Source organism: Cyprinus carpio, chromosome B9 (assembly GCF_018340385.1).
Source record: "Cyprinus carpio isolate SPL01 chromosome B9, ASM1834038v1, whole genome shotgun sequence".
NCBI classification, from domain to species: Eukaryota; Metazoa; Chordata; class Actinopteri; order Cypriniformes; family Cyprinidae; genus Cyprinus; species Cyprinus carpio.
This window is the reverse complement of record NC_056605.1, coordinates 27,690,836-27,717,023: the sequence shown is the minus strand read 5'-3', so window position 1 is coordinate 27,717,023 and position 26,188 is coordinate 27,690,836. Positions and strand designations below refer to the sequence as shown.

General features: G+C 36.0%; 1 protein-coding gene across 1 annotated transcript; it reads right to left on the bottom strand.

Annotated features, from left to right (window-relative positions):
* LOC109075654 (TRAF3-interacting protein 1-like) lies at positions 1 to 26,114 on the bottom strand. Its single transcript, XM_042730441.1, has 17 exons — positions 26,102 to 26,114; positions 24,160 to 24,302; positions 22,234 to 22,302; positions 19,000 to 19,161; positions 15,594 to 15,722; positions 14,971 to 15,384; positions 14,364 to 14,441; positions 12,671 to 12,694; positions 12,381 to 12,456; positions 12,193 to 12,213; positions 11,745 to 11,829; positions 11,220 to 11,309; positions 10,391 to 10,523; positions 10,263 to 10,299; positions 10,060 to 10,133; positions 2,183 to 2,406; positions 1 to 1,856 (listed from the first exon to the last, which is right to left on the bottom strand). Exons 1-17 carry the CDS (start codon positions 26,112 to 26,114, stop codon positions 1,691 to 1,693), a joined length of 1,938 nt encoding a protein of 645 aa, XP_042586375.1. The 3' UTR covers positions 1 to 1,690.
* Between the last annotated feature and the right edge of the window lie 74 nt (positions 26,115 to 26,188).

Genomic DNA, 26,188 nt, shown 5'->3' with positions numbered 1-26,188 from the left:
TTTTAACAGAAATTTAACTGTTTATTAGACTTCACTACAAAATTAATATTCATTTGTGGACTATGATACAAACAACATATACATAAAATGTACAGCAAATGGTAAAAATCGTATACAGTGTAAATGGTCCGCTCTTTTACAAAGTAAATGGAAACGCAAATATATTTTATCGACATTAAGAAGCCGATTTTACTTAAATAGCAAACTGTATTTTGTGTCATGTTGCACAGCTGATAATACTGATGTAGTATAAGATCTGTATATTGAAGTCTGATTCTACTGACATTCATGCTGTGTAGTTTAGATGTAAAATTCATCTGGACACTGGTACAGTAACACAGTATCCATAAAGTGTGACTGGATATACATGCTGAAGATTTTCTAAATGTTGTGCTTGAGCAGCGGATTCAACTATTGCTTCATCTAACACAGTTTTTCCTCATAACCTTATCAAAATAGAAATAATAATTAATGTAATAATTGCTTCATGGATCTCAGTTTGCAGTAGAAAACGCTCTCAACAGCCCTCTAAAAAATTTCTCAGTCATGTTTCCTCAAATGAAATATCATTATTGATATGAATTTGAAATACACATACAGTTGATCAAGGTACATTTCTTGACTTAATAGACATTTATGCAATCTCATCTCGTTTCTTTGAACATTTATTAAGCTAACTGAGCGGTTTTGGATGTGTACAGGTAAATGATGCGCTGCATTACAGTTTCATTCTTCAAAGTGCAGAGGTGCGCGTGTAGTGTGTCTCTATTTTTTGGCAATTCTAATGCTCATCTGTAAAATTCTATTGCTTACTAGCAGCTTTAGAAAGTTACATGAAAATATATCTATACATATATATGTCATATTTCCATGAAAGCTTGTTTCAGCCACAGCATAAATAAATAAATAAAAAAATATAAATGTGACTTTTTATCTCCAAAAAAATTTCCCTCACAATTTTGAGAATTCTGACTTACTTTCTCGCTATTCCTTTTATCTGAATTCTAAATCTCGCAACTGTTTTTTTTTTGCGCTAAATAAAAAAACCTTAACTTTCTCACAATTCTGACTCCAATTGCAAGTTTATATCTTACATTCTGCCTTCTCAGAATTTCATGAAAAACTTCAAACTGTGAGATAAAAAGTTGTAATTACCTATTTTATTATTTAATCCCAGAAAAAAAAAATGGCAGAAACAAGCTTCCATAGTTTCTATGCACACATATACATATATAAATAATTATATGTACATATATGATATATTGCCAATGTTCTCCTGTGAGACAAAAACACCTGTCAGTCTGAATGGAAAAAAGCTAAATAAAAAAAATAATTAAAATAAACCAGCCAGTCTGTTTTCCTAAGAAAACATGGAAAGCACTTAAAGTCCTATTTAAAAAATACAGGACACATCAGTATGGTGACCACACACATTTATCTTTCAAGCAAGTGACGAGTGCAAATCTACTGCAGACGTGCGAGTGTGTTTGAGAATCCCAATGGACCAGCGCAAACAGATCCTGGGTCTAACAGAAGGCACCTTACATGAAGGGGGTTTGAGGAGAGTGACTCCTGACTGTACCTGCACCTTCTGAACTCTTTCCAGTGCGGCTCAAAGACATCGGGGTCTATTAACAGGAGTTCTCCCTGCTGCTCAGTGCTTCAGGTTTCTTTTGGGATGTGCTGGTATTCACGTTTGTGAGGAGAAGCTAATGCTGGATACCATCTTCTGGATCTTCTCCTCGTTCTTCAGGATGTTGGACTTGACTGCGCAGGTCTTGTCCTGCTGGTCTTTGATTAACTGCTCCAGTTCAGCGAGCTCAGCCTTCAGAGGTTCCATAACGCTGTCTGTGATTCTGAGATATAGACAGAGAAACGGATTGACGCACAAGAACAAGACTACTCAAGAGTAGCTGGATATCTCAATCATGATAAATACTGGGATGCATCCATAGAGCATTATTATGGCTGATCTTGACAATAATTATTGTCTATTGTTTAAATTATTACCAATTTTATTAATAAAATGCAAATTGTAAAATGTAAATTGCACTTAGTATGACTTTTGTGTTCCAAATCAATCACTTAAGAAGCTTCACTTCAGTTAGGATGCCGTCTATGTAGGCAGTAGGCAGCAAGGCAGCTTACTAGGGTTAGGGACAGAGCTAATATGCATGTGCACCTTTGCTCCTGTAGCAGAGCCTGTGCGTTCCCCTTGTTCTCTCTGCGCCAGGTCTGCAGTTCGTTCTGCATGGAGTCCATATCCTCCTGGATGTAGTCCATGATCTTGCCCAGAGGCAGAGCGCTGCGACACACTGTCTGTATGGACGAACGCAGTCGCTCGATCTCCTTCGCCACCAATTCACGTTCCTTCTTACGAGACGACTCCGACACTAGTGACCGATCCTGCAGAAAGACAGAAACAGATCAACACTAGTCTCAAAACAATGTCACACCTCCTGACTGCTTTTACTGAAATCTCACCCTGTTCTCTTATAAACAGGATGCTAAACGACTGCCTGATTTTTCTTCGATCTGTTGTCATTTATGGCCCATTTTGGCAGTCTTTTAAAATAAAGCTATGGTTTGTAGGATTACCCAATCATCATACACTCACAGAAAAAAAAGGTACAAAAGTCCAAAGTGCAAATTCAAGTAAACAAATGTTAATTTTTGTCTGGACACTGGGGAAAATAAGTGCAGAAGCTGTCACTGGGGTGTACCTTATTTCCCTAAAAGGTGCATATTTAGTACCTCAAGTGTACATATTAGCACCTTTTGAAAGGGTAAAGTCCCAGTGACAGCTTTTGTAAATTTTTTCAGTATGTATACGACAGTTAGCCTTTGTAAACATGGCTTTGCACTTGGATGAGCATTTTATACTCGTCGTCATTTCAAACTTGTATGACCTACTTCTGTAGAATATTTTAAAATATGTGGGTTTTTTTTTTTGTCCATACAATAAGAGTCAGTGGGGTCCAAAAAACAACCACAACATTGGAACCCACTGACTTATTGTATGGACAACAAAAAAAAAGTGTCAGTGTCACTTTCAATTAGAATTACAACTTAATTTCTACTATAAAGCAGCTCTTTAGTGTGTTTATATTTTTACTCACATCTGACCTCAAAGGAACAAACAAACTAACTGAACTAGAGAAGGTTTCAATGTCAAATAAGGTGAAGACCCAGAGCACAAGGACCAATGGTAGTTTGAAGGTGCTTACCAGTGTGAAAACATTTCTGGAAAGTTTGCTTTGGCAATCTGTCATGAGCTCAACAAACTTCATTTTGGAGATTTGGAGAAACTGATTTTGTTAAAAATTACACCACGCCAAATCATTCTCCTATTTCCCTTGAAGTATATCAAGGCCGCAAGTTGAGTTGAATCTCAAGTGCTGTTAATGGCCAATCGTGTCCTCTGATTCTCAAATGACTAAGTAATGAAGCGTACAACTGAAAAATGCTGAAAAATGACTAATGGGAAGTCACTCCCATAGGGGAGCACTTCAGATGAATGCTATAAATGAGGTTAGAGGAAATCTATACCTACCAACAATATACTTTAGGGAAAAAAAGCATCAGGGAAAAGTCTGCATTTAGTGGTTTTTAATGTCAAGGCTACAAATGTTTAGAATTTCAAGGCAGGAATTATACAAACCTTGCAATGTATATAAAGATCAAAACGAAAGAGACATGGGATCCATAATGTGAGTAAGTGGTTACTGAAGGCCTCCACTGTATGCGGTGTGGTTGGGGGGTCCTCGTCTGCCCCAGCCACCCTTCAGCCGAGCGTAAGAAGGCCCCCCCAGCACACAGGGCCCGTGTCTATTTGTTTAGCTGGGGCCACAGGCTGTGTGTGGCACTAGGCCAAACAGGCTTTACTCTTACTGCCTCTGTCCCACTCAGACACGCACACACACACACCCTCGCGCAAGACCTGACTTTGTTTATTTTAGTAACAGGCTATGGCAGTGAAGTTATTTTACAACAGTATTCGGTAACAACTACTTCACATTTACCTCGTTTCAAGCTGAACTCCTCAAGCAATTCATGTCAGTCTGGCTATAAACACCAACAACTTCCTTTCTAAGGTGGGACATGTCAAACCTGAACTACATGACAATACAATAACCAGAAACTTCCTTATCAAAATAGGCTGAGTATGAACTAAAAAAAAAAAAAAAAAAAATGTTTAAGATATATTTGCAATGATTTTCCAGCCAAAAATGGTGTTAAGAGTTGGAAAGTTTGATTCATTTTATGTGATTCAAATTCCTCACTTCCCGATTATACAAAAGAAAAATAAATATGTGAAAACATAAATAGGTAAAATATTGACATTTATTTCCATGCATAGTTACAATGGTGTGTAAAAATAATACTTAATATTAATAATGGTAACAAAGTTCTGTGTATTATGAAACTAATAAATCATAAAATGTTTGGAAGGTGGGCTTGGAAAGTTGGTAGTAACTGATTACATCTAATCTAGATTATGCCAAAAATTAAGTACTTGTAATTAGATTAAATGTATGTATTTTTATATATATATAACTTTATTTATAAAATATATAAAACTTGCACACCTAGTCCTACACAGACATACAGCTAGTCAAACACTATTAAGATTTGAAATCCGAAATTATTTTCATAAGAGCCGGTCTCTAATCATCTGTGTTCTGAAACGTAAAGTTTATTGTTATAACTTTACAGAGTTCGGTAACTATATTACAAACACTTCAAAGGTTAACTACGCCGCTTTGCTCTAGAACTCAAACACGTGAGAAGAAAGACTAACTTAATTTTTTTTCCCCTCTCTCTGTGGTTTACAAGTGTGTTCGGATTGAAATGTCTAATAGTTGTCTGCAATGTGGGTGGTTTCCCTGGCCCCTAAACACCCCCCTACACAAACACCAGCCAGCACATTCGGCCCACTGTTCGTGGAGCGCGAAGGCCAGGCTGGATTCGCTCTGTTTGCCGTCCTCCTGCACCTCACCCCTTAGTCGAAAAGAAAAGAAAAACCCCAGCTTTCTGTCTCAGAGGACATAAATCAATCGTTTATAGGGGCTCTCATTTTTCCCTCTTTTCACTCGACCCAAGAAAAATATTTGTTTTGCACGAGGCAGCTAAGGACAGGTTTTCCCATTATCTCAGACAGTGACACAAGTGGGACGTGGAGTCGGTGTGCCTGGGGCAGGTGGCTTCCAGAGACGATGATGCATTGGGCCGAAACCCCTTGCACCAGGACGCCTCATTACCTCGCTATGTGGATCTGAGCCTTCAGCTGCAAGCCCAATTTGCTTAATGAAGTAATGCATGCAAAATGCATGATTTATAGAGTGCTAATAAAGAACTATGAAAAGAAGCAGAACAGCACTGTTCAAATTAGAGCTCTGGAAAGGAAAATCAAGAGTCTTGCAGTCCTCCTGAGAATGATAAACTTCAGAAACATCCACTTTGACGCTGTGGTGCCGTGTCACGGTTCTGTGGATCTGAAATGTTCAGTTCAAACATGATTCATGAGATAAACTGGGCTTACATTAATACAAACAAGAACAGTTTTTCCTTTTTAATTTGTGGTTAGGACAACGATGACAAACTTTAAGGATCCACTCGAACCAGTCAGAAATGATCTTACATAAGGTTTCATGTGCCTTTAGTAGAGTTGCGAAAGTGTGGAAAATTTCCTGTAAATTTTGGAAACATTCCAGGATTTTTTTGGAATCTTCCAGGAATTTTTTGAAAATTTCCAGTAAATTTACCAGAAATTTTCCACCCGTTTGCAACCCTAGCTTTAAGCACACAAAATTGGCTTAATTTCGAAACAGACATCACTGAAAGTACAAAAACTTGCACTTCAGTGAGTGAGTCAGATGTTGATTCAGTAACTGTTTTTGACAGATTTATTCAAACCAGCAACATGAGTGAAAATGAATCATTAAAAGAAGCTGCTCAAATGAATCATTTGTTCATGAATCAGACTAGCGGTGTGTTTGTTTTTGTCTGCAGCCCCTGAGGACAGGACAAATCAGCAGACAGAATCACTATTCAAAAATGTAATATTTCTAACAGTTTATAATTTTTACTGGTATATCGCTCACCCCTAGTTTGCCTTCATTAACCTTTTTTGATTAGTCTTCAGTTGGGAAGAGAATTACTACCTGGTCACTTGAAAGTGACATCAATGATCAATCCAAAAAAAAAACTTTTTGACTGGTGACAGCAGCATATTGGGCTGTACCCTACATTCTGATTTTCTACATTGGCACTTTTTGATTACATTTAAAAAATATTCCACATATGTATCAAAATTATTTTACCTTCACATGGTATGAATACACAGAAAGCAGTTAAAATGTCCAATACACTTTTTTTTTTTTCAGAAAAACTTGTTTAAACTTCATGGTTAAAGAATTAAACATGGGCACTGGTCCTTTTTAGACTGCCACTACTGGTATAAAAAAACACCATGGTGGGTCTTTGCGTCCAACACTGACTCAAAGGGTAGAGATTAATTGTTTAGCAATGTTTAGGGGTTTCCTCCTTGGGGAAAACATGGGCCCCGTCCAGCAACATCATAAAAATAGCTGGGATGAAGTGAAGTGCAGAGAGGCAGAGTCATGTACACAGGATGGAAGGGTCAGTTTGGCCCCGTGGGGGTCACCGCTGAGATCACCGTCCTGCACTTGCATGCTGAGTGGATCACCACAGAACCACAGAATATGACAGTTCAGCTTATGAGAACCAGACAGCGGTAGGACTGAAATAATAGGTTAAAATGCAACCAATTACACTATCAGACCTCAGAGACCCTTACCGTGGTATTTCACCGTAACCTCCGGGGTTATTCCACAGAGATGTCAATCGTCTCTCTGTGAGGGCAAAATGTTAAGGAATGCAACGAGAGTCATTTCCTTAACATTTCCAACAAGAAGGTAGATGTTTACAAAGACACGGGGCTGAAGGGATGACTATTTATTTTCCTGCCTGTTCTGCAGAGCGCAAGCTGGCGTGGTGTTCACTCAACATCCATCCATTTGTGTGCCATGGGGTTTATTTATACATTGCAAACCTTCATCAGGCTAATTTGATGGCGCAAAAGAGGGAAAAGGAAGGAGGAAAAAAAAAAAGCTTATGAAAACGCAGCTGCTGTCAGGGGCCAATACTCTCAAAACAAAAAAGACACCCTACAAGAAGTATACACATGATATACACATGATCTGGAGGGTCACAGCATAACGTACGACAAAATGATGGTGAAACGGCCCTTCGCAATATTGCATCTGTCCTGTCATTTCAGTCAAATGAAAAAAATAATGGCCTAGCAGATATAAATAAATGAAGTTCTGTCGACCCTGGCAAGGTAAATCTTCACTTACGAAGCGGAACGGAAAGCTCAAGCTAATAAAGCCACAGAATGAGTCATTGGCTCAGTTTCACCTTTGGAATTACTAAACAGTCAAAATTCTAAATTCTGTGGTTGTTCCGATGAGATTAAGTCATACGTAGTTGATGTGGTGATCTCCGTAAACTCAAAATCCTGGAGAGATCTGAGAGCGAAAGCTCATATTTGTACAATGAGTTATGAGCGCTGTAACTTCAAACCTGTCGGGGAGGATAAGGAAGCTCAATATTTATATTTTTAACCCTGGATGTTACACTGTGATTACAGGAGAGCAGCCGCTTTATTGCGGTGACCTTCACCCCTCTTTCAATGCAGGAAGGAAGTCATTATAGATTTTTTTCAATACAGCTGACTAGACAGGAGAGGTGCGGTGTGCCGGTTAACATGTACAGCCCTGAAAACACACGCCCATTTCATGCACCGCAATTAAGAAGGAGAATTTAGAGAGCTGATGAGGCTAAATTAAGTCAATTAGGAAAGCGCGGCCAGCAGCGCTCAGATTCCAGCCTGGAGTCGGCTTGTGTTTGATGGGGGAAATCTAATTTGATTATTTGGGATTGAAAGGAAATCCAGTCTGATTGTTTTGAAATCAAGAACACAGGAGGGAGAAGCGCTGGCTGTAAGGGCCAGCTGGCAGCAGCTCACTGTGTGCGGCTGAGGTTGAACACCAAATAAGAAGTTCTATGAACAAAATACTGCAACTGAATGAACTAAATGAAACCTTTGTGAAAACTTACCGTCATGTCATTCCAAATCTGGAACATTTTCTTTCTTCCATGCAACACATATGGAGAAAAGTTGATGAACTTATTAATCACTCTTTTCTATATGGGGACTCAATCAAGCTCAAAAAAGATGTGCCACTTCAGTTTTGACATCAACCCTACTTGACATTGCTCATTTACTTTCATTATACAACAAAATGACAAATTAATTTTTAAATATAAGAACTTCTAATTCTTATATTTAAGCTTTTGAATTAATGAGGTAAAGAAAGAAAAAAAAATCATATCCTATACACTACTGATAGAAAGTTCAGAATCAGTAAGCATTTATTTGACCAAAAATACAGTAAAAACAGTAATAATTTGAAATGTCATTACAATTTAAAATAAAATAAAATTGTTTTCTATTTTATTTTAAAATGTAATGTATTGAATAAGTGATGCAGTGCTGAATTTTCAGCATCATTGCCCCAGTCTTCAGTGTCAGATGATCCTTCAGAAATCATACTAATATGCTGATTTGCTACTCAAGAAACATTTATTTATTAATGCTGAAAACAGTTGTGCTGCTTAATGGATTTTGTGGAAAGCATCTTCTTTCAAGAATCATTGATAAATATAAAGTAGAAAAGACAGCATTTACTAATTTTATAACACTGAATTTTCTAAGAATAAAAGGCACCTTTAGACTGCAATATATGCAAAATGGTTATAACTTTTTATTATTAATAACAGTATTAATATTATAAAAGTTCCTTTGAAATCTGAAATTTCAGTACAAGTACAAGACAGTTTCTAGCTGAGAAAATCTTAAATAAAAATGTTCTTACTGCCACAAAATTGCTAAATAAAATTAAAAAAATAAAAATTATGAATCATTAACAAACTAGAACTGTTACATGAAATTCCTTACAATTCCCACTGCCAACTCGCTCTCTGAGCATGTGACTAATGTGGGAAGTGGAGGTGAAAGAGCGGGGGTTCTGCATGAAGGCCACCACCAAACACTGCATCCATCAGGCCTACAGCCAGTGACGGACAGATAGACCGGAGCATCTGTTCCGGCTAGAGCGGACCACCCAGTGCACATGGCCGCTTCCACCAGGGCATGGACAGGATGGCTTCAAAACTCAAATCACATTGTTCTCATCTTCACTGGCTCACAACCAGCACAATTCAAGCTAAAATATGGGAAGACATTGATAAAGTGCCACTTTGGATTGACAATCATATTCCAGCCATCCTGAAAAATCGTTCCAGAAATCTTCTGGCCAGAGAAGAAAAGTACATAGCTTGAACCACACTGAAACTGTGCCCGAAGAGTGAAATCGGTTTTATTGCTTTTTGGAAATGAAATACTATCTTAATATTAATCTATATTCCATTGATGAATCTTTATACTCTCATGGGCCAAAGGACACTTCAGATAAAATCCCCCAAAAATGTTAATCTTAAAACAATTCAGACCTAAACGAAATTCAAAAGCAAGCTCCAAATCCAAGCCACCAGCACATTCTGCTTTTCAATTTGCAATTCAGAAACCAAAACCAACAAAATTCACAAATAAACAGGGCACAATAGTTAACCATGTAAAATATCTAAACAGCATGAACGGTGCCATCATGCTTGTTTTGCCCTAATTATTTAAGCTCCGCTGAAGAAAATAACACTTGAGGGACCGCAATTACATTTCTCCACTCCATTTGCAAAGTTGCTTTCTTTAGTAAACTGAAGGTGCACTGGGTCAGGTATCCCTGAGGTATTGTAGAGCACAAAAATGCTCATTCCCTTGATGAAGAGATTTTGAAATGCATTTACTCACCTTACTGGAATTTTGTTGTGAAAAAAAAACAAAACTTGGACCACATAAGATGGAATAGTACTGCCACCTAGTGGTATTAGTGGGAACAAAATATAACATCATACCTGTTCTTTTGACTTTGTGGATGGAGATGATTCATAGTCTTTCTTTGTCTCTAGGATTTTTTTCACAAGTCCACCTATGAATAAATGAAAATCATTCAATGATTTCTGATCTGAAGTGTGCCTTTAAAGGGTTATTTCACATAATTCAACATTTTTGGCAAAATTTTAATTTCAGGATCAGAGTTCTTTTGTACATGACTCACCGTGTTTGTCGTCCCCTTGCAGTTCATGTGAATTACGCTGCAATGAAACATAAGTCAATTAGTCCAAATCATGACATTTTTTTTTTTTTATCTGAATACTACATAAACATATAGAGCGTCTATATTACCTCAACTTCATGTATGTCAGGAGGAGGTGCAGCTGCCTCCTCCACCACAAACTGCCCATCTTCATCATCCTCATCTTCAGAGAGCCTCTTGCCATCCAAAATGACAGTCGCAGGGGTCTTGCCACTGCCCAGCCTGAGAAAAACCCAGTCATGCTTAATTACGTTTTTTTTTTTTTCTTGAACAATAATATCTTTTATCATAAGTTACTAAAGTTTGGAGTCAGTGTAACTTTTATAAAAAATAAATAAATAGTTTGAATTTAGCAAGGATGCACCAAAGTGATAGCAGACATATACAATTAAAAAAATATATATCTAAGAATTTTTTTTTTTAACTGTCAGTTCATTAAAGAATCCTGAAAATAAATGTATCATGGTTCACAAAAAAATATTAATCAGCACAGCTATTTTCAACATTGAAAATACTAAGAAATTAAAACTGAATTATTAATTAAAAGAAAATTCTGTCGGACACCAAAGACACTGAAAATTCACCTTTGTCATCATGGAATAAATTATATTTTATAATAATAAATTAAAACAAAAATAATTCTTTTAAATTGCAATGATATTTCACAATAACACTGTTTTTACTGTATTTTAATCAAATAAATACAGTCTTGGTATTTATTTCTTTCAAAAAACAGAAAACATTTTTGCCATGCCCAAATTTTGAATGTTAAAGTATATCTCTATTACAGAATGTTAAGGGGGAATTACAGGTAAGAACCCCCTACCTGAAGTAAAATCACTGTAATGCAGCCCGCTTGTGGCTTACTTCTTTAATATAAAGTGAGAAACTGTGAGCCTGATGAGCGAGATCTCTCACCTCTCTGCTGGGGTCACATGATCATTGTAGCTCTCCTGTCGTTTGACGCGGGGGGCTGCCGGTCGTGCGCTGCTAGGACGCGGTAACCGTCTACTCACATAAACATTTAAATCAAAGAAGAACAAATACGTTCACACGGGAAATACACAAGCACTTTTTGTAAAGTATGCATGCGACTTTATGCGTGGGGAGTTTAAGTAACAGAAAGTTCCTATATGGCTAAATGCTTACAAAAACAGTCTCGAGAACCAAGAGTAATGATCTGGATGAGAGTGATATCTTGTGGTTAGATCTTGCGGTACAGTGCAGTGAAAGCGAGGGATTTGCATCAGTGGCTTCCACTGCCAGACAGTCTCTCACGGGGGCATATATGATACACTCCATCCACCCACAAACACCTCAGCACATTATCACACTGGCTTACTTTGTTATAATTGGATGGAAATGTAGCCATTTTTATCTTTAAATCAACACACTTATGGGATCATTACCACAAATTAAAAAAAAGAGAAAGAAAGAACAAACCTATGTGTTGTTTGAGGTGGCACAGAATCCGTTGTGTCTCCATTCTCAATGGGGACTGGTTTCTCTGCTGAAGGGGCTTCCCCTTCTGGAAGAAAGAAAAATTAGAATAGATACTAACTAAAGTGGAGGGAGATTTTATGAACTATATTTTTTGACAAAAAATAATAAAAAAATAAAAATAATCACAATATGATTTTCAGGTTAAAACATGCAGCTTTTCATACAATCGTTATGAATTGTGATTGTAATTTCTATTAGAGAGGAGAAAAAACAATTACAGTAGATTTATTTGTTTCATTTGTTAGAGTTCAATACAGTTTCCTTGCTGGTAAAAATATTTAGTATATAATTCTTAGTATAAATGAAAGTGCCCAGCCACCGGCAGGTATAGCAAAAAGATCGATTTGGACCATGGTACGAGGTGCTCACAAAAGAAAACAACACTCACCTCCTTCACTGTCAGTCTCATCTGAAACAGAGATACACAATCCATGTCATTATTTAAGACTAATCACATTAAACAATATCTGACGTGCTGCTAGAAACATCTAAACAGATCAAGCTGGATACGCAACAATGCATTAATGCACTGTACATCTATAATTAATAGGGTCTGTTATGAAAAACATTTAGTACCTTGACCTCCTGTTTTGGGCCACCGCCGCTGTCCTTTGGCCGATGAGGGCCTTGGGATCCGGGAAGGACTCTCAGTCTGAAAGGAACGAGGAAAGACATTAGTTTCCTTGCATTTCCACTAGGAGTTCCTCTCCTGGGGAGCACTTAATTTGACATTAGCCAATAAACACGTGAGCCCTGTTTCTATACAAACCCTCTAAGACAAACAATCTCACATGAAATATGATCAGAGTTGGGCAATAAGAAAATGCAGGAAAAAGATTTCACTTCTTGGGGCAAACACAAATTACCTGGATTTCAGAGAGATCTGTAGGCTGAATGAAGACAAAACAAAAAGCGCAATAAGGGCCTTAACACTTCAACATTTATGTAGTACACTTATAGCAACTAGCCCCAAAAAAAAAATATTAAAAAAATGCTTACTACTCTAAATAAGAAGCTGCAGAGACACATGGACATGAAGCGACAAAACTACAGTCGGGAAATAATATACAAAGCTACAATTTCAGACAGTGCAGAGGGTATGTAAGGGCACTTTCTAAAGTAAAACACTTTCAGGGATTTGAACAGACCCTTGAACAGACAATACCCAAAAAACAAAACTGTGAGAACTGCGAGAAAGTTTGTGACCAAAGAAGTTCATGTGACTTAAAACTGACAGTTAAAAAATAGCAGGATTATGTAAGGTGTACTGCTGATGTGACAACGAGCAAGCATCTTGTTTTCTATTGTCTGTGCACAAAAAGCTCCATGTAAGTTAACATTTTCTAGAAATGCAATATCCAAGCATGTGATGCACTGTTGCCTATGTTTTGTTGTTGTTGTTGTTATTTATAGCATTTTGTGATAAATATAAATACCATAATAAAATAATATAAATAATATAAATGCCTCGTCACAGAAAAAAAAAAAAAAAATCTGTCCAAAGGCTTTTCCATATACTTATTTTATTTTAAGCACTTTGGCCAACTATACACATCAAATGTAGCTTCGGTTTACAAAATGCTGGAGGTCAAGAAGTTTTGTGAATTTATGCTTAATGGTCCTGTAGATAGCTATACTGACACTTTATTTGTCTATAAAATTTGAAAATTATTGAACTTTTAAAAAAACTGACATTTGTCTTGAAATGAAATGTCAATGTTTATTGAAAATGTATTTGCTTCTCATACACACTACCATTCAAAAGTATGGGGTCAGTAAAAAAAAAAAAAAGAATATTTTTATTCAACAAGGATGTATTACACTTTTCAAAAGTGACAGTAAAGACTTTAACATTATTACAAAAAAAAATCCAAACTATTTTATTCATCAAAGAATACTTTTAAAAAACTGCATCAAGGTGTCCATGAAAATATTAAGCAGCACAACTGTTTACAACACTGTTAATAGTAAAAATGTGAAAATTTCTGAAGGATCATGTAACACTGAAGAATGGAGTACTGACACAAAACTTTTGAAGTAGTAGTGCATATTGACACTTTTAAAACTTTAAAATGAATATATATATATAATATATTATATATATATATATATATATATATATATATATATATATATATATATATATATATATATATATATATATATATATATATATAGATATATATATATATATACACATATTCAGGACCAGAGAAAATGTTACCATGGCAGGTAAAATTCTTTACTAATGTCTCAACCTGGGAATCAGAAAAAATTCCTAACTGTTGAAGCCTACTAAGAAAACCTCCACCATCAAGACTGTCTTTGCGCAATGCCAAATATGCAAAACACCCATTATTCTACAGCGAAGCAAACAAGCACTGACGTCACAACAGACTCGTACCTCCAGTTCACCACCCTCGGCCTCCAATTCAGAGGAACAAAGACAAGTACAATAAACTATGAGGAATGCTACATCAACAAGCCTTGATGATGGCCCATTCTTACAGAACAAACGTAAAGGGCGTAAACAGAGGTTATGAGAGAAATCAATCTTACCTCATCTGCTTCGGCTTCATGTGTTTTACTCGCAACCTCTGGGTGAGGCTTTGGTTTGTTGATCTCTGCTGCTTTGATCTATGGAAGAAGACAAGCTGTTATTTAGTATTGAAAGCTGAGACTTAAGGTCCTTGCACACTGAGTCCGAAATTTTCATGTGTTTTTTTTTTATTGTATTCGTCATCCTTTCCAATCAAAATGCTTGCTACGGAAACGAAAATGCAAAAAAAAAGATTTTTTATGACGGACAAAAGTTTCAGTGTCAGAGTCAGTGTGTAAACATGATTGACACAACGTGAGGTCGTATTTTTATTTTATTTTTAACATTTCGGATGAAAATTTCAGACTCAGTGTGCAAAGGCCTTCAGAGTTTAAATGTTACAGGAATTTGCTTTAAGGTCTAGAAATAGTGCATCATGCTTGATATTTCTTAATTTCAGTTTGTGTTAAAATTTTCACTATTTTAAAACGTAATTTCTAGGTTTAAATGGGATTTTAAGTGCAAGAGAGTTAATCTGATTTGGATAAATACTAGTAAAATTGGTCATTCATCTGTCACTGTGGCTGGTGAGCAAAGCTACAGGATCATAAAATCATGTGATCAAACCTTTCTATCGCCTCTGTCCTTTAGCTTCTGGTCAGTCTCTCTGTGTCGTTCTTTTTCTTTTTCTCTTTCTCTCTCCCGTCTTTTCTCGCGCTCTCTCTCCTTGTCTCGTTCTCTGTCTCTGTCTTTGTGAGATTCTCGTTCCTTTTTCTTATCCCTCTCTTTATCCTTGTCCCTGTTGCGGTCCTTATCCTTTTCCTTTTCCCGTTCCTTCTCTCTGGTCTTGTCTTTCTCCCGATCCCGGCTCTTGTCCTTGTCTCTGTCTCTGTCTTTTGTCCTCTCTTTTTCGCGTGCCTTGTCTGACCTCTCAGCATCTCGTCGGCGGTCCTTGTCATCCCTCTTGCTTTCTTGATCTTTTGGTTGATCTGGATCTTTGTGCTCTCGGCTCCCGCTGCTCTCCTTGATGCCCTTCCTCTCCTGGACAACAGCCAGAGTCTACATTAAATTATAACTTTCATAACAATAAACCTAACAGCTCCGTCAGCACCCAAAAGTCTTAATAACAGATTTCATGAGTATAAAACAAAGGCACAATAAAAAAAGCCAACATAGTGATATAATAGTGATATAAAACAACAGGAAATTCTGGTTCAGATGAAAATGTCAAAGCCTCAAGCATGTCTCACCTCACGGTCTCGGTGGCGCTCCCTGCCCTCTCTGTTCTCCTTGTCCTGGGACCTGGAGGTACTGGGCTTCCCCTTCTGCTCCACCTTGTCTCCTGCTAATACCCGTCTAACAGCCTCATCACTGGAGAGCTGGAACAAGGACAGAACACGCTGTTTTACAAGAGCTTAATATAATAAACACAAGACCCAAGCAAACCTCAGTAGGATCTCACACCAAACAAAAATGGATTCAGAAACAGATGGGGTAGCACGGTGGTTAATGATCTGGGCCGGTGATGAAAAAAAAAGTGTAGGTTGCTAATGCAATCCATGAACAATTCATGAGGATTCTCCCTGGAATTAATGGACTATTAGTCACTCTGGATAAAAAACATCAGCTAAATATAGCTGCAGCAATTACGGGCCAAGCACTACAGAAGCAAACCTTAGACCATACAAAAACTGTTTCGTTTATCGACAAGAAATCCATTACTTTTTATCACCACAGTCTGAAGATCATCTGACTCGGTTTTGGTGAAAATCTAACCAACGGTTGATGAGAAGTTAAAAAAAGTAGGTTTTCAACATAAATCAAAATGGCGGACAGGAAGTTTGGCTGACTATGGCAAAATTGGTATCTATGTTGTCGGCATGAACCTAGGAATATTTTCATACCAGTTTCATTACAATAGGCTAATGCAATCAAAAGTTATTAGCATTTTTGGAAATTTAATAATTAACCGTTAATGAATGGTTTATTAGTCTTGACCAATAGGTGGCGCTGTTACCAAATGAATGTGGCATGGTCAGGGTGAGGTGATAATGGCACATACAAAGTTTGGTATCAATATGTCAAATATTTGCAGTGATACAGCCTCAGATGCAGTTTGGCACTGTGCCTAAAATTTGTAGCAGCGCTGTACGAAAACGGTTACGCTTATCGACACAAAATCCATAACGTTTTGCCAGCATGGTCTGAAGAAGTCAAATTTATTGAATATCGGACTGACAGTCTAGGAGGAGTTCGAAAAAGTAGGTTTTCAACATAAATCAAAATGGTGGACAGGAAGTTCCGTCCATTATGGCAAAAATTGGTATCGAAGTTCTCGGCATGATCCAAGGAATCTATCAACATCAGTCCCATTACAATAAGCTAATGTAAGCACAAGTTATTAGCATTTTTATAAATTTCATTATAACTTTTGAACCCAAACTTTTTGAGTACCATCAGGGCATGGTGTCAAAGATGCTTACCGAGTTTTGTAACAATTCGTCAATGTATTTGTAAATTATAGCATTTTATGACAAAATTCAAAATGGCCGACGCCCAAAATGACATGGGAAAATTGGATATCATTCAACTTGGCATGATGCATCGAATCTAGAGACCAGTTTTGTCATTTTTGGCCCAACCATTTTTTGAACCCAAACATTTGTGTTTGGGTCTGTTGTGAGCGCGTTCACAACACTGCAGTGACGCCGCTGACGTACGACGCTGCTAACGTATTATCTTTGTTATTGGGCGCAACAGAAAACACGTCAGCAGTGTCGTACGTCAACAGTCACAGCAGTCGCGTTCACAACAGACCCAGAAGAGAAGACAATCCTGAGTCAAGTCGTAATTTTATTTTTTTTTTTGACCAAAATGTATTTTCGATGCTTCAACAAATTCTAACGGACCCTCTGATGTCACATGGACTACTTTGATGATGTTTTTATTACTTTTCTGGACATGGACAGTATACTGTACATACATTTCCAATGGAGGGACAGAAAGCTCTCGGACTAAATCTAAAATATCTTAAACTGTGTTCCGAAGATGGGAGGTGTTATTGGTTTTTTGGGACGTGATGGTGTGTGTTTAATGACATAATTTTAATATTTGGGTGAACTAACCCTTTAAAATCCTAACCAATTCTGAAATCTGGTTGCAGCACACACATAAGGAGAATCTTTGCAGATTATCTTCCCTCATATCTTAAACACGCACAAACTAAAAGATTTTAAAATCGTGGCACATTACACACTACAAGATCTTATTAAGTTTATCATGCCAGAGGGAGCGTCTCACGTGATCTCAGGCAGCAGTCTGTCACTGATATTTCAGTGATGTTAACATATGTTAACTAGCATGCTAGCACCTTTCTAGACTCACCCGGTACATTCAAAACTGAGGCGATTTCACCCCACCGCTTCTCTTTCTCCTTACACTTGTGATACGTTTTCGAAACATTATACAGACAGTTGTGTTATTACAAAACTTCAAGGAGCAGTTTCCTCTGTCTCCACTATCCAACGGAGCCATACAGCAGCTGTTTTGCAGTCGCGCATTAGCAATTGTGAAAGTACTGACGTAATCAAATAGCCGTCATCGTCCCGATTTAAATCCTAAATATCAAATATGTTTGATATGATTGAATCAGATCGGGATGTGCAAGATTCGATCGATGAACGTTTCACATTACCAGATAATCTGTGCCGAACATCGGGACCGATCGAGGTGCTCGATAAGATTTTTGCTCTCGGGAGGGCTAAAAATACTGTAGTATGAGCCAGGCTTAAGTTGTTTTTGTTTTTTAAGTTTAAGGTTTTTTTAACGGAGGACAATAAAATAAAATTGGGCAGGAAAAAAAATCCCATTGACTTGAGCCAATTAGCAAAACCCTAGCAACTGTAAATCAACGGAGGCTCCAGGTCTAAAACTAAAAATGAACAGCACCTCTCCTCAACAAAACATATAATTTATGTACAATTTATTAATAATTTATATCCACAGCAAAATGTAAGGGTTAATTTATTTTAATTAATTAATTTATTTTAATATTGATTCCAATGCCAAAAAATTGCTCAATATGCTGTTCACAAATGGATAAGAGATTTAAGAGCTGGGCACCTGGAAAGATTGTCAGTGAAAAATGACTTTGCCTGTTCTTCACAGAAAGCTATCATTTGACTTCTGAAGACTTGGGTGTATTGCTCCTGAAGCAATAAAAGGTCAAATGTTTTGCTCAAAGACTCTAAGGTGACAGAGCAGGATTGTTGATTTTCCACTACCTGGGTCACCCTTATAATCTTTAGCTATCCAGCAATTTTGAACACTGTGGCACTCTGATGTCTTTTTCTCTTGCAACCAATGAAATATCCCAATGTGCTGTAGAGCAGCAGCAGAGCTGTCATTCAGCCCAATGTTTCGCACCTGCTCTTTGCCCTATAGGCATCAGTGGGTTCCCCTGATAACGCTGCTGGCGATGTTCCATCACTCCTTAACCTTCAGAACAGCTCAAGGGTGCAATTAAATGAATATGTCTATAAATTACCCCCTGCTTGTACATCATTAGTCTTCAGTCATTCACTAGTTAAATGGCTTTGAGGGAATCCTGCAGTATAGAAGTAGAGTAACTGAGTGGTCTTTAATCACAGGACTGACCTTGTTGAGACAGCACTTAGCAATGACCTGCAGCAGCTCGTTGGTCTTCTCTGGTTCATATCCGGCTACGATTCGAGCGGGTTTAGCAGCCAAGGGCTCTCCACTAACCAGCATCACCACATCGATGGCCTTCTGAAGGAACACTATTTTTGAGTCTTTGTCCTGAAGGGAACATGAAGAGAAAAGAGTAGTTGAAACTGCTATTTACTTTCATTAATGTGATAAAAACATTATTAACTTCTACAAAGAGGAGCATTATTGGGCCATATAATCTTAAAATAATATAATAATAAATAATCATATATATTAAGAATTCTATACATTTTAAAAGATATAGGAAATACACTCATTTCTTAAAGAAAATCTTTGGGGTCAGTAAGATTTTTTAAAAAGAAATAAATACTTTTATGGAGCATGAATGCATTAAACTGACCATTAAAACATAAAACTGAACATTAAAATGACAATAAAAGAGATTTGTAATGTTACAAATGCTAAATATTTCTACTTCAAATAAATGATGTTCTTTTGAACTTTCTATTAACAAAATATCTAAATAAAAGAAAATGTATCACAGTTTCCACAAAAATATTAAGCAGCCCAACCGCTGATAAAAAAAAGAAAAAAAGAAATGTTTTATGATCACCAAATTAGAATTACACATTTTAAAGTAACAAGATGATCAAGAGTTATCAAAATTTAAATCAAGTAATCAAGATGATCTGTAACTTTATCTTATATAAATCATTTGTGGTGTCTAATTCTGTAAATACTTTATAAAACACGTGTGGCACTTGGACATGTTTAGAACCTTCCGACAGAATATCAGTATCAGATTCTCTGACTAAATGTTGCATAAACATGTTACCTTAAGAAAATAATATTTTTCTAATAAGAATTAAACTTAAAGAACAGAAGAGGCTTCATAATTTTGGTCACAACCAAATGTTTTTTTTTTATTTTGGTATAGCCGAGTTATTTTAGGTTTAGGCTTAATTGCACTCTACACAAAGAACCTAAAGTTATCCTGATGCTTTGAAGATAACAGTACATACATCATAACCAGCAGCTTTATGATGTGTCCACTCCATTAAACCCTCTTTTTCTGTATTTCTGCTTTGGTAGTTGTGATGAAGTGCAACTGTCCATATTGTCATTTAATGCTTTCATACTTCATGAGGTTCCTAATGAGGTCCCAGCGGCAGAACAACCTCTATGCTGATGGGATCTTTTATGATTTTACACACTCAGCAGTGTTTAATATCCAACTACTGGCTACACAATATCCATGTGATAGGAATGTTTCATAAAGCTAATCACTAAAATCAGGCAAATTTTAAGAAAACGTCACATACATTGCAAAAAAAATAACTGAATAATAATAATAATCTATTTTGCATTAAATGAAGCTCATTTTAGGATGATTAAGATGCATTAATGACTTTATGGATTATGACAATTTAGCACATTCAACAGTAAAAACAATAATATTGTGAAATATTATTACAATTTAATATTAAGTTCAATATATTTGAAAACATAATTTATTCCTGTGACAGCAAAATTAAATTCTCAGCATCATTACTCCAGTCTTTCAGTGTCTCATGACCCTTCAGAAATCATTCTAATACACAAATTTGATGAAAACATATTCATGTCACTTGCATTTCAACACAAAAAAAAGAAATTGATTTTGCATCAGATGAAGCACATTTTAGGACCATTAAGATTGTATGCCTTGTGCCTTTAAAGCAAGTTTTCCCTCTATATTTTCTTAAGCATAATGGGTCCAGACACTTAATATTTTGAGCATTTAATTCCCATTAATCTCAATGGTGAAATTCCTTAATGCTACACAATGTAATTCACAATTATTTTTTTATTTATTTTAAATCAGCATAAATCAGAATCAGAAAGGCAATACAAAACTACAATAATCATACATTTATATACAATGAAATAATATAATTATTATGATTGTTACAAAATAGGTGTATTTTCTTTGTAATTTTTGGTATCAAAATACTTCCCTCTGTCCCAGTTATCATGTAAAGACAGCTATAAGTAAGCTATCTGTAGATAGATTCCCCTGAAAAGTGTTCAAACTGTGGTGCCATCAAAATATTATAATGTCTAGGTATACTTTCAGGCCGTCCTGCTTCGCACAGGTGTGGGGAGGTCATTTATTATGCATGCTTTCAGCACTGACCCACGTTTGGAGAAGGATCAGACATGAACTCCTCACCTTGCACACAGAGTGCTGTGGTGAGCTAGCATCTCTCACAGGGTCACTGATACTGATCCAAGTAAAGCTAGTTAAAGGCACGAAGCTTTTAACAGGGAGATTTATCACACCTCATGACTTACCATGATGTGGGACTTTGGCACGCTAATTAAATGGAGAGTCAAGTTACACTTAGTTATCTGATCAACGTCAACACCTTAACAGCAAAAAAACACAGCAGAGTGGAAGTCTGAGATACCGTGGCTATAGAATCCAATAACACTCAATGAGGCAGAAGATCAGGTAGATACGAGAGGTCAACTGTAACATGATGCATCACTGCCAAGAAGCTGGATTAATTGGCAAGGAACATAAAACTGTCATATGATTGTAAGGTAGTACTGTAATAAGCAAGAAACAAGGGTCTAGTTTGCACATTTTCATATGCACATATATAGCCTTAAAGGTGCACTCAGTAATTTTTCCCCTTGTTAAAATAAGTTTTACACGAATAAATTACAGATTTGACTAATATGATTCAAGCTTTGACAAAATATGATTCTACTTTTAAAACGTTTAGGCTTGTAAGATTTTGCAATGTACGAAGTCTCTGCATTTACTTGATTGAAAATACAGCAAAAACAGTAATACTGTGAAATATGATTACAATTTAATTTATTTTAAAATGTAATTTATTCCTTATTATTAATGTTAAAAGTAGTTTAATTAACCATGACATGTTTTTTCTGTGTTCTTTGATGAATTGTTCCAGTTCAAGTTCAAAAAAACAAAACATCTTTTGTAACACTATAAACATCTTGACTGCCACTTTTAATCAAGTAATGCTTGATGAATAAAAGTATAAATTTCTTACTGACTCCATACTTTTGAACGGTAGTGTACATCAAACATGACCACTGGAATGAAGAAGAGCCAGCCAAAAATAACTTACAAAAACTGCGCACATGAACATTCCTCTAAAAACTGCAAATTTTTTATTGGTAACTTACCTTCACATTATCTGACTTCATCTCTGCTTCTCCATAAAGTCCTTTCATAAAGCCTGTGGAACGTATTACCTAAAAAAATGGGAAAACAAGATTTTACAACCAAATTTTTAATCCAAAAAAATAAAGACTGCCTTGTTGTCAACGACCTTCTAAGAGCATTCAAACTGAAATAAAACCTCATAAGTGATTGATTTGGAACACTCTATGTAGGCAGCAACTCAAAGCACTACAAAGTTATCATCACTTTTGTAAACTGTTCACATTAATGACAACATATAATGATGGAGAAATAATTTACAAAATATTTAGGATAAAAACAAAATGTGATTTAACACAACATTACACGATGACAAGCATAACTCAAGAGGTGTATAGAGTATGCATACAGTGGACAGACGGTCTAGCTAATCTTAGCTGAGCTTAGAAACCTTGGGCCTATCCCGGGACACAAACACACCCACACATCCTTAACTGTCCTCTTCCTTTACATAAGGAAGTTAATCACTTACCCCCATGTCTCCCTGGGCGCCGCAGCATACATGGCTGCCCACTGCTTCGGGTGTGTGTTCACGGTGTGTGTGTGTTCACTGCTGTGTGTGTGCACTTTGGATGGGTTAAATGCAGAGCACGAATTCTGAGTATGGGTCACTATACTTGGCTGTATGTCACGTCACTTTCACTTTTTCACTTTCAAAGCCGTAAAAGCTTCGTTCGTCTTCGGAACACAATTTAAGATATTTTGGATGAAAACCGGAAGGCTTGTGACTGTCCCATTAACTGCCAAGTAAATAACAGTGTCAAGGTCCATAAAAAGCATGAACGACATCGTCAGAATAGTCCATCTGAAATCAGTGGTTCAACCGTAACGTTATGAAGCGACGAGAATACTTTTTGTGTGCAAAGAAAACAAAAATAATGACTTTATTCAACAATTCATCTCCTCCGAATAAAGTCGTTATTTTTGTTTTCTTTGCATATAAAAAGTATTCTCGTCACTTCATAACGTTACGGTTGAACCACTGATGTCAGATGGACTATTCTGATGATGCTTTTCATACTTTTCTGGACCTTGACACTATTATTTATTTGGCAGTCTATGGGACAGTCTCAAGCCTCCCTGTTTTCATCCAAAATATCTTAAATTGTGTTCTGAAGATGAACAAAGCTTTTACGGGTTTGGAATGACATGGGGGTAAGTGAATAATGACAAAATTTTTATAACCCTTTAAATACTACAAATTAATTTTGACATATATAAATTGTGCACATATATGAATTTCTGCATAAAATGGCATTAATGGCATACAAATGACATTAGATAAACAAACAAAGATAAATCAATTAAATTAAATTATTATTAATATTCATTATCATTTCATTTCTGGCCTACTGCCTACTGTATATCCCATCATGAATGTCAAGATCATCTACATGTACACTTAGATTGCAAAACCGTTTTGTTTGCATAACTATGTGGAGCTATGTAGTAACGTTAACCAGGTAAACAGCTCAACAAGAGCTCTGAACGTATTGACAGTAAACTCAGACAGAAGAAAGATGATATTGCTGAAATTAAATAAATATAATGATATTGCTGAAAGTGTGTTAACGGTTATTGTATCAGTAAATATATTAGCTTACTAGCTACCATTAAAACACCAACATCTAAACCCTAAAAACTAAAGCAAAGCTCTAGCCATTCAAACACTAGCGTTACAGCTAATATGAGATATTTAACGTTACCCATCAGACAAACACATATTGAGATTTATCTGTAATATTTTGCCGACTATGCGCAGGCTACATTAGCGGGCTAGCGTTTTGAGATCTATAAACTGGATTTAAAGCGAATAAAGGTAAATATGTAGACGGTGAACGAAATAAAACAGCACTTATGTCACAGACATAATGTTTTTAATAACTCACCTCACTGAAGATATCGTGCAGGTATCGAAACGGCGGTTTGCTGAGCAGCTTTTCTGTCAGAGGAGGCTTTTTGATCACTTTTCCCAGAGTCAGCTGAAGTCTGTTTTGGCGACAGGATATCGTCAAATGCAATGCAAACAAAACTAAAACGTATTTAATTTTTTTTTTTTGGTGTAAAGAAGCTTTTCTTTCAATAATTATCGCCCGTTATTGTAACGGCTAGCAGCATATTTTCCGCTCGCTCAAACTCTGCTGTTGCCCTGGCGCTATAGCTTGGCTAATCCCACAATCCTCCCTGGTGAGCACAATCCTCCGCTGTGCTGATTCTGCGCTTGCGCGGAACACTCGTCAAAGGCTACAGGTGTCCATGACAACAGTAGAACACTGTAGCTGTCCAAACTTATGTCAGATCTTAAACATCCATTTTACCTTCACAAACAAAGAAACAAATACATTATAATATAAAAAAAAAAAAAATACAGATTAGATTACGGAATCCAAATAATATTTTTTTAAACTAATGTATTCATATACATTACATTTATGCCTCAGTTAATATTAACAATATAGAAAGGTTATCATTTTAATAGTAAATGTACAAAAAAATGAACCAAAACAAAAATAAATAAATGGATTAATTAAACACTTTGTAAAAATAAATAAATAATTAAAAAGAGATTTAAATAAATACGATTTAAATGAATCAATTACTCTAAAAAGAAGCAAATACATGATATAACAAAAATAAATAAATGGATTAAGATATTACATCATTAGATTATAAAATGCTTATATTAATTTTTAAATAATTATTATTTTTAAATAATTAATAGCAACTGATGAATAGATAATAACTAGGACTGTGAAATAACAATTGGTATAAATAAATAAATAAATAAAAAGAAATTTAAATAAATAGATTTAAATTAACCCCAATTACTTTCCAAAGAAGCAAACGATTGATATTAACAATAATTAAACTAAAACGATTATACATATTACATATAACATTATTAAAAAATCAAATATGATTAATTCATACATTAGTTAAAATGGCATATAAGAATAATAAGAATAATATTAAAATATTATTAATGATATACATAGGTTAAAAATAATCAGAATTTAAAATCATAAATAATTTTAAAACAAACACTTTTCTGATTTGTAATTTTTATTTGCTCAAAAAGGGTAGGGGTTTTCAAACTGATGGCCAAAAAAAGAGTTTTAGGGGCTCTATAGAAAAGTTTAGAGAAAAACTAAACTAAACTAAATTAAAATAGACAAATACAAATAAACAAAGCTACTCATCTCAGCTGCCAAGTCTTTAGATAGAGAGATCAATACTTTTAAAACTGATAGCACTGAGCCTCCAATATTAATATCCTCAAATCACACAAATACAGAAAGAGGTTAATGAATAAGTATACAGGACTCCACCTAAAACTGACATGTTGCTGAGGTTGTTGCATAACCGTGTGCATATGTGATTTCACCAGCTCACTCCTGGAAGACCGTAAAACAGCATGTGGCAAAGCATATTCTTCTATAATGAAGTGACCTTAGAACACCACATTAGATCCTTGCGCATACCTGAAAACTATCTGGTTGGCTCAGGTTTCTGTGAACCATGGCAAAATAAACGCTGGAATAGGAATTCTCGTATAATAAGCCTGCCTGCAAAACCTCGTTTGGGAGGTTACACCATAGTGTACTATAAAAAAAATGCCTGACATACTAACGTAACAGTTGCTTCCGACGTAGAGAGAGGGACAGTAAATCTGGTTTCACCTGTTTTCACTCAGGGAGGGCTCTCTTTTACTTACTATTTTTCTTCTTTTTCTTGGAATTATTTGAGAATTAATCTGAAGAATGTATGAATCCGTATATAATGGTGGTTTGGTGTTTGTTGGAGCACTGAGAACTTAGGTTTTCACATCACTCTCATTTGACATGCTTGGAGTTTTCTTTTGCATTTCACTCCAAACTGCCAAGAATCAAAATATTTTTGGTTTAGAGACTGCAAAAA

Excerpts from the sequence above, each read along its gene's own strand:
- LOC109075654 (XM_042730441.1), bottom strand. Across the intron at positions 10,134-10,262 it reads GCAAGGGGACGACAAACACG|GTGGACTTGTGAAAAAAATC; the intron begins GTGAGTCATGTA and ends ATTTATTCATAG. Across the intron at positions 1,857-2,182 it reads GCTCTGCTACAGGAGCAAAG|AATCACAGACAGCGTTATGG; the intron begins GTGCACATGCAT and ends TCTATATCTCAG.